Consider the following 12,500-nt stretch of genomic DNA (forward strand, 5'->3'; position numbering starts at 1 on the left):
CACTCACTCAATTAAGCATGAACCGACTCATGCATTCACTCTCTCATTCATTCACTCATTCATTCACTTCCTCACTCATTCACTCACATCGTTCACTCAGTCACTCACTCAATTACATATAAACCGACTTGTGCATTCACTCCCTCACTCATTCACTCACTCATTCACTGACACACATTCACTCAGTCGCTCACTCAATTACATATTAACCGACTCATGTATTCACTCTCTCATTTATTCACTCATTTACCCACTTCCTCACTCATTCACTGACACTCGTTCACTCAGTCACTCACTCAGTTATGTATAAACCGACTCATGCATTCACTCTCACATTCATTCACTCATTCACTCACTACCTCACTAATTCACTGACACTCGTTCACTCACTCAATTAAGCATAAACCGACTCGTGAATTCACTCTCTCATTCATTCACTCATTCACTCACTTCCTCACTCATTCACTCACATCGTTCACTCAGTCACTCACTCAATTACATATAAACCGACTTGTGTATTCACTCCCTCACTCATTCACTCACACATTCACTTCCACACTCATTCACTGACACACATTCACTCAGTCGCTCACTCAATTACATATTAACCGACTCATGTATTCACTCTCTCATTCATTCACTCATTCACTCACTTCCTCACTCATTCACTGACGCTAATTCACTCAGTCGCTCACTAAATTACGTATAAACTGACTCATGCATTCACTCTCTCATTCATTCACTCATTTACCCACTTCCTCACTCCTTCACTCGTTCACTCAGTCACTCACTCAGTTACGTATAAACCGACTCGTGCATTCACTCTCACATTCATTCACTTATTCACTCACTTCCTCACTCATTCACTGACACTTGTTCACTCATTCACTCATTTAGTTACATATAAACCGACTCGTGCATTCACTCTCTCACTCATTCACTCACACACTCACTTCTTCACTCGTTCACTGACACTCGTTCACTCAGTCACTCACTCAGCTACTTATAAAGTGACTCATGCATTAAATCCAACACTCAGTCACTCACTTCCTCAATCATTCACTGACACTCATTCAGTCACTCAGTTACTTACAAACCGACTCATGCATTCACTCCTTCACTCATTTATTAACAAATCACTCATTCGCTCAGTCTGTAATTCATCTCATTCATTCATTCACTCCTTCATTCCCTCACTCATTCAATCACCATCTCATTACGTCACACATTCAATAAGTCACTCACCCACTTATGCACTGCCACACTCCTCTCTAACTCCTTCACTCCCTCACTCACACATTCACACCTTCACTCACTCACTCATTCACTGGAGCTTAGGAAGTGTTCCACAAGGGTTCACGCGATTCACTGCTGTGCGTCATAGACACTGCGCCTCCTCGTGCAGCCCAGCAGCGAGAGGGTCATGACTATCCTCCCAATGTCAACAGTCTGATTGGTTACTCCTCAGATCATTTGCATAATGCTCATTTGCATAAGAAGGACAGCTGAGTGGTCATATAGCGACTCTCTCGAACAAGGAAAGCACATGTGTAGATTACGATGGAGGTCACGGTGATGTCAGCACACGCTTGTGTTCATTATGAAAACGTTAGATGATATTTATGCTCATTTCTACCTAATTACCCCAGTAACCGGTCAAATGTTGGGAGGGTTTCCTTTGTTTGATGAAACCTTCCTTTGTTCACATTCTGTGAAGGTACGGTATCAGTCAAAAGTTTGGACACAGGGCTCTATACAGTGACTAGCTCTACTCCACCAATCACTGATGAGGAGGTGTGTCCAAACTTTTGACTGGTGCTGTAGATTATGTCAGCATCCGCCTCGCGTTCTGTTTCCTCTCTCCTTTAAAGAGCTGGTGTGTTTTAAAGTGTGTGTATAAATATAACCTTAGACTGTGTTGCTGAGCTGGATGCATTTGGGGATTCGTGTGTCTTTATTATATCTGTGTGTGTGTGTGTGTGTGTGTGTAGGTAAGACTCCTCTGCAGGAGTTCACAGCTGTTATTCAGGCTCTGACTCCTCTCCAGTCTCCACTGCAGCCCATTATCAAGCTCATCATCGCCGTGGCCAAGTCCAAGTTTTGCACACAGGTAGAGTGTGTGTGTGTGTGTGTGTGTGTGTGTGTGTGTAAATGGAGTAGTGATAGGAATCAGACCAGAATGTAAAGATGAGTCTGTGTTATTAATGAACATCGGTGTGTTTACTGTAAATAACGTAAAGAATCTGCCCGTTATTAAAGCCTGTGTCTGATTAGAGCTGTGTGTGAATGTGATAAACACACACAGAGCACAGTGAATATCAGTATTTCAGAAGCTGTTTACTCAAATTATCATAAAACATCTAATAAAAGGAGACAGTCACTGAATTTAATAAATGGCAGACTCACGGTTTTATGAAGTCCCCGTTAGAGCAGCGCTTCCTGTTGTTTATTGAATGTTAAATGTGATGTAAATATGAGCCTGTGTTTCCTGATGGTTTTTAATGGAATCTGTTCCAGATCATCATCCTGTGGAACTGTGACAAACCTTCACCCCCGAGAAACAAGTGGCCGTCCACCACCGCCCCCCTTACAGTCATCGAGGGAGGGAGGAAGGTAAAGAGAGAGAGACACACACAGAGAGAGAGAGAGAGAGAGAGAGAGAGAGAGAGAAAGAGACACACACAGAGAGAGAGCGTGAGAGAGTGACAGAAGGAGTGAGAGAGAGGTAGGGAAAGAAAGAGAGAGAGAGAAAGGCAGTGAGAAAGAGTGTGAGAAAGAGAAAGAGAGTGAGAGTGAGAGAGAGAGAGAGAATGAGAAAGAACGAAAGAGAGAGAGAATGAGAAAAAGAATGAGAGAGAGAGTAAGAGAGGGAGAGATAATGAGAGAGAGAGACTGTGAGAGAGAGAGAAAAAGAAGGAGAGAGGATGAGAGAGAGAGACCGTGAGAGAGAGAGAGAGACAGCAAGAGAGAGAAAAAGGAGAGAGAGAGAGAGAGAACTAGAAAGAATGTGAGAGAGAGACTGACAGTGAGAGAAAGAGAGAGTGAGAGAGAGAGAGAGAGAGAGAGAAAGAGAGGCTGCTGAAAGTGAGAGGTAAGAAAGGAGAAAGGGAGAGAGAATGAGAAAGAACGAAAGAGAGAGAGAATGAGAAAAAGAATGAGAGAGAGAGTAAGAGAATGAGAGAGAATGAGAGAGAGAGACCGTGAGAGAGAGAGAAAAAGAAGGAGAGACCGTGAGAGAGAGAGACTGACAGCAAGAGAGAGAGAAAGAGAGAGAGAACTAGAAAGAATGTGAGAGAGAGACTGACAGTGAGAGAGAGAGAGAGAGAGAGAGAGAGAGAGAGGCCTGTAACAGCAGCTTCCCGCCTTCTCTGTCTTTTATTCTTTTACTGTGTGTTCAGAGATTTTAATAAACTGACCTTTAGCTTTATATCACTCTGTGTGTGTGTGTGTGTGTGTGTGTGTGTGTGTGTGTGTGTGTGTGTGTGTAAGATCTCCACAGCTGTGTGTGGGTGTTTGTGTGAAGCTCCAAGATGCAATTTTCATTCTCTGTCTCTCTCTGGCTCTCTCTACATTATGTGAAATGTGATTGATTCTGTTGTCACTTGCTGCCACTGTTTGAGGCCTTTAGTTCAGTTCCTGAAGACCTTACTTTTGTGAGAGGTTGTTCTGACCTTGCTGCAGTATCCTTACTTTCGTCGGCCACCGATCCAAGGAGCGTTTGAATCTCTTTTACGAGCTGCCGTCGTGAGTCGGATAAAAATAAACGTGATATCTGCTGCAGCTGGAGATTTTACAGATGGAGAGTTGGTGCTGGTCGTCTGCGTTGCGTGGCGTAGAGTGACGACTCTCTCTGGACGATCAGCGCTCTGCAAGGTTCACACGCCAGGGTTTAGTCCCTACTCGACTGGCTCTGAACCACGAGAGAACAACCACTAAACAAGAACCCGCTTCCAGAACCAGGACCTGATTCACCTGGTTGAGGAGCAGAGTAGTTCCACAAGACCCCATGCTCAGCCATGTTCAACACTGAAAGCGCCTACTATGGTCATTTGACCTGAAGTGGACCATGAGGTGATGGAATATCAGCTGGGTGCACTGTGTCCCTGGGGAAGAGATGTCACCATGAGTCTGTGGAAGCAGTGTGATGTTCTGGGTGATGTTCTCCTGGGGGGTTCCTGAAGTTCCTGTGGATGGTGCCACCTTCGTAAACATTGTCCCAGGTTAAGATCACCCTGCGGTATTCCCTAAAGGGAGTGGCCTCTCTCAGGAGGACAGTGTTCCCTGCCGTGGTGCAGACACTCTTCAGGAACAGGTGGAGGAACATGACGAAGTGTTCCAGGTGTTGACTTGGTCTCCTGATTCTCCAGATCCCGATTCAACCAAAGGTCACTCATGGACGATTCCCTGGTGTCCCTGACGGTTCATTTCTAGCTTTATTACTTTCGGAGACTCATTACGGCGGTGACATTTCAGCTAAAGCGCTGTAATGGCTGGGTTAGAATCTAATTAGCAGCGGTTCCATAATGACTCTGATTTTAATAAGTGTATTATTATCCCGACTGGAGAATGTAATGTATGCTTTCATTAAACACAATAATAAACACAATCACTCATATGTAATAGTAGCTTTAACTCGGGAACAATGATCCACAATAAAAACTCATTGGTCATTGGTTCTGGATGGATGCAAAACACTGGTCGTCAGGGACTCGGATCTGACCAATCAGATTCCTCCGGCTTGTGTGAGGGACTTGTGGGTAAAGGGTAATGTGTGGGACTGGCATGAACTGATTAATTATTCATGTATGTTATTAGAGGTTTCTCTCTCTCTCTCTTCCTCTCTCTCTCTCTCTCTCTCTCTCTGCTTGTTGCTCCCTTCTTCCCCTTTCTTTATTTCCCTCCATTTCTCCTTCCATCTCCTCATCATCTCTCTTTCACCACATCTCTTCCTCTATCACTCTTTCTTTCTATGGATAGAAAACTGTGTGTGTGTGTGTGTGTGTGTGTGTGTGTGTGTGTGTGTGTGTGTGTGTGTGTTTTGTTAAGACAGTGACCGCTGGGAAAGTAAACATCACCTCTCATTGGGGCCAGTTAAAACTGAACTACGGTCAAAACACATCCAGAGAGAGAGAAAGAGAGAGAGAGTGAGAGAGATAGAGAGAGAGAGAGAGAAAGACAGATGGAAAGAGAGAGAGAGAGATGGAGAGAGAGAGAGAGAAAGACAGAGAGAGAGAGAGAGAGAGAGTGTGAGAGAGAGAGAGAGAGAGAGAGAAAGACAGAGAGAGAGAGAGAGAGAGAGAGAGTGTGTGAGAGAGAGAGAGAGTGAGAGAGATAGAGAGACAGAGAGAGAGAGAGTTAGAGAGAAAGACAGATGGAAAGAGAGAGAGTGTGTGTGAGAGAGAGAGAGAGACAGACAGAGAGAGAGAGAGAAAGACAGAGAGAAAGAGAAAGAGAGAGAGCGAGAGAGAGAGAGAGAGAGAGAGAGAGAGAGAGAGAAAGACAGAGAGAGAGAGAGAAAGAGAGAGAGAGAGATGGAGAGAGAGAGAGAGAAAGACAGAGAGAGAGAGAGATGGAGAGAGAGAGAGAATAAAACAAAAGTAAATACAGAACACACATGTAGTAATAACTCTATAATTAATATGATCTTAACATGTTATTAATGATAATAACTCATCAAAATCAGTGACTCAAAGATAATGTTCTCACATAAATGTATATAAACAATGCCGATAAATAAAGGGGCATCTGATTTTCAAACGATATGTTAATGAGCTGTTTGCTCCAAACTGGGACTGATTCATTGGCTGCGTTCAGATCTGTCGAGTCAGCTCCAGTACAGAGTCAATCTAATAGAGTCCCTTTATTCACACGCCACATTACTCCCTCGACTCATTCAGAGTTAAACAATCTAACACCAGAACAAATTCCTCCGCACGGCAGGTGCTCATTGGCTTATTACGTTTATGTAAATTAAGCTGTTTAAATGACTCAGGTCCTTTAATTAAGATCCGATGCCATAATTAGACCCGGGCTTCCCTCGAGCCCCTATTGGCTGAAGTGAGTAAACATGGAGAGGCCTGTGGGACTTTAACCAGAGGATCGATGGATAGTGGGGTGTGGAACGGTTCTGTGCTCACTGTGTTTACCTAGAACTGATGTGTAGTGTGTTCTCTCTGTGTCTGTGTGGGTTTCCTCCAGATGCTGTGGCAAATTCCCACAGTCCAAACACACATGTTGGTAGATGGAGTGACTGTGTGAAACTGCCCACAGATGTGAGTGACAGGGTGAGTGTGTGAATGACTGTGAGTGTGTGAAATTACAGGTAAGTGACTGGGTGAGTGTGTGAAATTACAGGTGAGTGACTGGGTGAATGTGTGAATGATTGGGTGAGTGTGTAAATTTAAAGGTGAGTGACTGGGTGAGTGTGTGAAATCACAGGTGTGAGCGAATGGGTGAGTGTGTGAAATTACAGGTGAGTGACTGGGTGAATGTGTGAATGATTGGGTGAGTGTATTAAATTACAGGCGAGTGACTGGGTGAGTGTGTGAAATTACAGGTGAGTGACTGAGTGAGTGTGTGAATGATTGGGTGAGTGTGTGAAATTACAGGTGAGTGACTGGGTGAATGTGTGAATGATTGGGTGAGTGTGTGAAATTACAGGTGAGTGACTGAGTGAATGTGTGAATTATTGGGTGAGTGTGTGAAATTACAGGTGAGTGACTGGGTGAGTGTGTGAATGATTGGGTGAGTGTGTGAAATTACAGGTGAGTGACTGAGTGAATGTGTGAATGATTGGGTGAGTGTGTGAAATTACAGGTGAGTGAATGAGTGAGTTTGTGAATGATTGGGTGAGTGTGTGAAATTACAGGAGTGACTGGGTGAGTGTGTGAATGATTGGGTGAGTGTGTGAAATTACAGGTGCGACTGGGTGAGTGTGTGGATGATTGGGTGAGTGTGTGAAATTACAGGTGAGTGACTGAGTGAGTGTGTGAATGATTGGGTGAGTGTGTGAAATTACAGGTGTGACTGGGTGAGTGTGTGGATGATTGGGTGAGTGTGTGAAATTACAGGTGAGTGACTGGGTGAATGTGTGGATGATTGGGTGAGTGTGTGAAATTACAGGTGAGTGACTGAGTGAGTGTGTGAATGATTGGGTGAGTGTGTGAAATTACAGGTGAGTGACTGGGTGAATGTGTGAATGATTGGGTGAGAGTGTGAAATTACAGGTGAGTGACTTAGTGAATGTGTGAATGATTGGGTGAGTGTGTGAAATTACAGGTGAGTGACTGGGTGAGTGTGTGAAATTACAGGTGAGTGACTGGGTGAATGTGTGAATGATTGGGTGAGTGTGTGAAATTACAGGTGAGTGACTGAGTGAATGTGTGAATGATTGGGTGAGTGTGTGAAATTACAGGTGAGTGACTGGGTGAGTGTGTGATGCCCTGTGATGTATAGTGCCCTGTTAGGCCCAATGCCTCATGTCAGCTGAAGGAAAATAGAGCCCACCATCACTGGACGCCTCTAGGGGGAGCCACAGAGGGCTTAATGATCCAGATCTAATCAACCAACATCTGCCCATGACCTTACAGAAGGTTTTTTGGCTGAATGACCTCACTGCAGTGGTCCAACATCTCGTGTAAATATTTCTCGAGAGCCAAAGATAAAATTAGATTCATGTCGCCCTTAGGACTCTTGGCTTTGGCCAAGTTTGTTTACTTCTGATTTCGCCACATTAAACAATGTTTACTATTCCCGAGCGTTGTATAGATTTTTTCAGCCATCGCTCTCCTTTGCTCTCTCTCTCTCTCTCTCTCTCTCTCACTGTCTCACTCTTTACTGTATTCATTTTCTACTAATGGCTCTTTTGTCAGTTACTTTATAAAACAACAAATGATTGCAATATTAAAATATACAAAGCGCCGGTCCCGTCCCATTCTGCACACTTTTACTCACATTGGGCAGCAGTCACAGTCACTCAGCTCCAGGGTCCTGGAGGTTGTGGGTTCGAGTCCTGCTCCGGGTGACTGTCTGTGAGGAGTGTGGTGTGTTCTCCCTGTGTCTGCGTGGGTTTCCTCCGGGTGACTGACTGTGAGGAGTGTGGTGTGTTCTCCCTGTGTCTGCGTGGGTTTCCTCCGGGTGACTGTCTGTGAGGAGTGTGGTGTGTTCTCCCTGTGTCTGCGTGGGTTTCCTCCGGGTGCTCCAAAAACACACATTGGTAGGTGGATTGGAGACTCAAAAGTGTCCGTAGGTGTGAGTGTGTGAGAGTGTTTCCCTGTTAAGGACTGGCGCCCCCTCCAGGGTTCTTTGAGCGATGCCATAGAAGAACCACGTTCGATTCCATAAAGAACCATGATTGATTAAGGAATGTGTGAGTGTAAAGAACCATTTAAAGGTTTCAAAGTCCATCACTTGATCTTAAGGTTCTTAACCCATTTAATTGCATCAGAAAAAGAGTTCCTTTATGAACCCAAATGTGGTTCTTCTATGGCACCTCTGCTGTGGTTAGTAAACTACACGTAGCTATTAATGGACTATGGATTTGTCACCAACTAGTGACCGACTAGGAGTCAGTGTTTAACTGGTAGAAGCACTTTGTTTCGTTGATGTGAAAAATCCCTGCTAAAAATAATGTGTCAAACTGAGAAGAGCTCTAAGCTGCAAAAAAAGTGCAGTCTCTCCTTCAACTTTCCTTTCCTCCTCGCTCCAGAGAGCCGTTCCTCTGCGCTGCCGCTCTGATCTTAAGACCAGGATATTTCCCCAGGCCTGCGATGGACTTAATGAAGACTGAGAACCTTCAACACGGAGAACACACCTCAGCCACTGGATTACAACCAGCCTCAGAGACAATACACACCAACCAGCCATAACATTATTGACCTCCTCCTTGTTTCTACCCTCACTGTCCATTCTCTCAGCTCCACTGACCACACAGGAGCACTTTGTGGTTCTATAACTACAGACTGTACTCCACCCGTTGCTCTGCATACTTTGCCAGCCCCTTTCCCCCTGTTCCTCAGCGGGGAAACACAGGGTTTAAAAACTCCAGCAGCACTGCTGTGTCTGATCCACTCTACACCAGCACAACACACACTAACACACCACCACCCCGTCAGTGTCACTGCAGCGCTGAGACTGCTCCTCCCTTGGGGGTCCTGACCATTGAAGGTGAAATGGGGCAAGCAAGGTTTGCAGAGCAACAGCTGGAGTACAGTCGGTAACTGTAGAACTACAAAGTGCTCCTGTGCGGTCGGGGGAGCTGAGGAAATGGAGGGTGAGTGTAGAAACAGAGGAATTGTGCGCTAATTATTTTAGCCGCTGTGGTGGATACGACACGAACGCTTGCTTCATTCGCTTTCACACTCGACCCTCTTCACTAAAGGGGTTAATGACTACCGCGTAAACATGTTTCATTACTAATAGACTTGCTAGAAAGAGAGAGATGGAGAATGGAGAGAGAGAGAGAGAGAGAGTGAGAGAGAACCAGACAAATGTATGTGCATGTCGTTCGCCCTCTATGTTCTTGCCAAGAATATTTCACGTCCCACTCTTTCACTCAACCACTATTTCCAATTCACGCTCATTAGTCTCTCACCTTGTAGGGATTAACTGGGTAAGTGGGTGGTACACCCTGTAGGGGGCGTCAAAAGTTCACTGATCAAACCTCTCCACGCTCAGCACTGCTGACAGTTTCAGCTGAAGGTATAGGCTGTGTGTCCTGTGTTCACTTTTGTTCTACAAAGTATAAACGGAGATATGATTCAGTCATTATCTTTAACCCTTATCTAGTTCAGGGTCGCAATGGGTCCGGAGCCTACCTGGAATCACTGAGTGCAAAGCGGGAACACCGGAGGAAACCCACCCAGACACAGGGAGAACACACCACACTCCTCACAGACAGTCACCCGGAGGAAACCCACGCAGACACAGGGAGAACACACCACACTCCTCACAGACAGTCACCCGGAGGAAACCCACGCAGACACAGAGAGAACACACCACACTCTTCACAGACAGTCACCCGGAGGAAACCCACGCAGATACAGAGAGAACACACCACACTCTTCACAGACAGTCACCCGGAGGAAACCCACGCAGACACAGGGAGAACACACCACACTCCTCACAGACAGTCACCCGGAGGAAACCCACGCAGACACAGGGAGAACACACCACACTCCTCACAGACAGTCACCCGGAGGAAACCCACGCAGACACAGAGAGAACACACCACACTCTTCACAGACAGTCACCCGGAGGAAACCCACGCAGACACAGAGAGAACACACCACACTCCTCACAGACAGTCACCCGGAGGAAACCCACACAGACACAGAGAGAACACACCACACTCCTCACAGACAGTTACCTGGAGGAAACCCACGCAGACACAGGGAGAACACACCACACTCCTCACAGACAGTCACCCGGAGGAAACCCACGCAGACACAGAGAGAACACACCACACTCCTCACAGACAGTTACCTGGAGGAAACCCACGCAGACACAGGGAGAACACACCACACTCCTCACAGACAGTCACCCGGAGGAAACCCACGCAGACACAGAGAGAACACACCACACTCTTCACAGACAGTCACCCGGAGGAAACCCACGCAGACACAGAGAGAACACACCACACTCCTCACAGACAGTCACCCGGAGGAAACCCACACAGACACAGGGAGAACACACCACACTCCTCACAGACAGTTACCTGGAGGAAACCCACGCAGACACAGGGAGAACACACCACACTCCTCACAGACAGTCACCCGGAGGAAACCCACGCAGACACAGAGAGAACACACCACACTCCTCACAGACAGTTACCTGGAGGAAACCCACGCAGACACAGGGAGAACACACCACACTCCTCACAGACAGTGACCCGGAGGAAACCCACGCAGACACAGAGAGAACACACCACACTCCTCACAGACAGTTACCTGGAGGAAACCCACGCAGACACAGGGAGAACACACCACACTCCTCACAGACAGTGACCCGGAGGAAACCCACGCAGACACAGAGAGAACACACCACACTCTTCACAGACAGTCACCCGGAGGAAACCCACGCAGACACAGAGAGAACACACCACACTCCTCACAGACAGTCACCCGGAGGAAACCCACACAGACACAGAGAGAACACACCACACTCCTCACAGACAGTTACCTGGAGGAAACCCACGCAGACACAAGGAGAACACACCACACTCCTCACAGACAGTGACCCGGAGGAAACCCACACAGACACAGAGAGAACACACCACACTCCTCACAGACAGTTACCTGGAGGAAACCCACGCAGACACAGGGAGAACACACCACACTCCTCACAGACAGTCACCCGGAGGAAACCCACGCAGACACAGGGAGAACACACCACACTCCTCACAGACAGTCACCTGGAGGAAACCCACGCAGACACAGAGAGAACACACCACACTCTTCACAGACAGTCACCCGGAGGAAACCCACGCAGACACAGAGAGAACACACCACACTCCTCACAGACAGTCACCCGGAGGAAACCCACACAGACACAGAGAGAACACACCACACTCCTCACAGACAGTTACCTGGAGGAAACCCACGCAGACACAAGGAGAACACACCACACACCTCACAGACAGTGACCCGGAGGAAACCCACGCAGACACAGAGAGAACACACCACACTCCTCACAGACAGTCACCCGGAGCGGGACTCGAACCCACACCTTTCAGCTGCTGCACCACCGTGCCACCCACCTCTTAGTCATATTAATATAATTAGTCCATGACTAGTTACTAGTCGATTACTAACAACTAGTACATTACAGGCTCCAAGTCAATGACAGTTTTAGATACACATCAATTACTAGTTTATATTTGATAACGAGCTGATAATCATAGCTACAAGTTGATTATTAGCCAATACATGATTCTTATTACTAGTGAATCATGGTTATTAGTTGATTATTATCTACTAGTCAAGTCTTGGGTAATATTTATCACTAGCTAATAGTTGATTCCTAGCTACTAGTGGGGTACTAGTTCTTGATACTAGTTGGCTATCTAGAAAGGCGCTATATAATTGTAACGATAACGAGTGGATCATGAGCTACTTCTAAGTGTTGATTAACCACTACTAATTCATTCTTTGCAACTAGTTTATAATTAGCTACTAGCCAATTAGTTACTCGCGTATAATTAGCTCAGAGTCAGTGCTTAATTATTAGTAGATTATTAGCTACTAGTCAATTCTTGGATAATATTTATTACTAGCTAATAGTTCATTCCTAGCTACTAATGGATCATGAGCTACATCTAACTGTTGACTAATCACTACTAGTTAATTCTTAGCTACTAGGTATAACTAGCTACTAGCCGATTACCAGTTACTAGTGTATTATTAGCACCTGGTTGTTTGCTAGTACCTAGTCGATGCTTAGTTATTAGTAGATTACTAGTTACTAAAGATTACTAGCTGCTTGGTTGATTTTAAACGGACTTC

The 12,500-nt window shown here is 46.0% G+C and overlaps 1 protein-coding gene across 1 annotated transcript in view; it reads left to right on the forward strand.

Annotated features, from left to right (window-relative positions):
- LOC136681729 (exostosin-1a) overlaps positions 1-12,500 on the forward strand; it is a 25,260-nt gene that overhangs the window by 4,810 nt on the left and 7,950 nt on the right. The window contains 2 exon segments of the mRNA XM_066658705.1: positions 1,992-2,110; positions 2,518-2,613. Coding sequence (XP_066514802.1) covers positions 1,992-2,110; positions 2,518-2,613 — 215 coding nt within the window.

This window comes from Hoplias malabaricus, unplaced genomic scaffold (genome assembly GCF_029633855.1).
Source record: "Hoplias malabaricus isolate fHopMal1 unplaced genomic scaffold, fHopMal1.hap1 scaffold_97, whole genome shotgun sequence".
Lineage (NCBI taxonomy): Eukaryota > Metazoa > Chordata > Actinopteri > Characiformes > Erythrinidae > Hoplias > Hoplias malabaricus.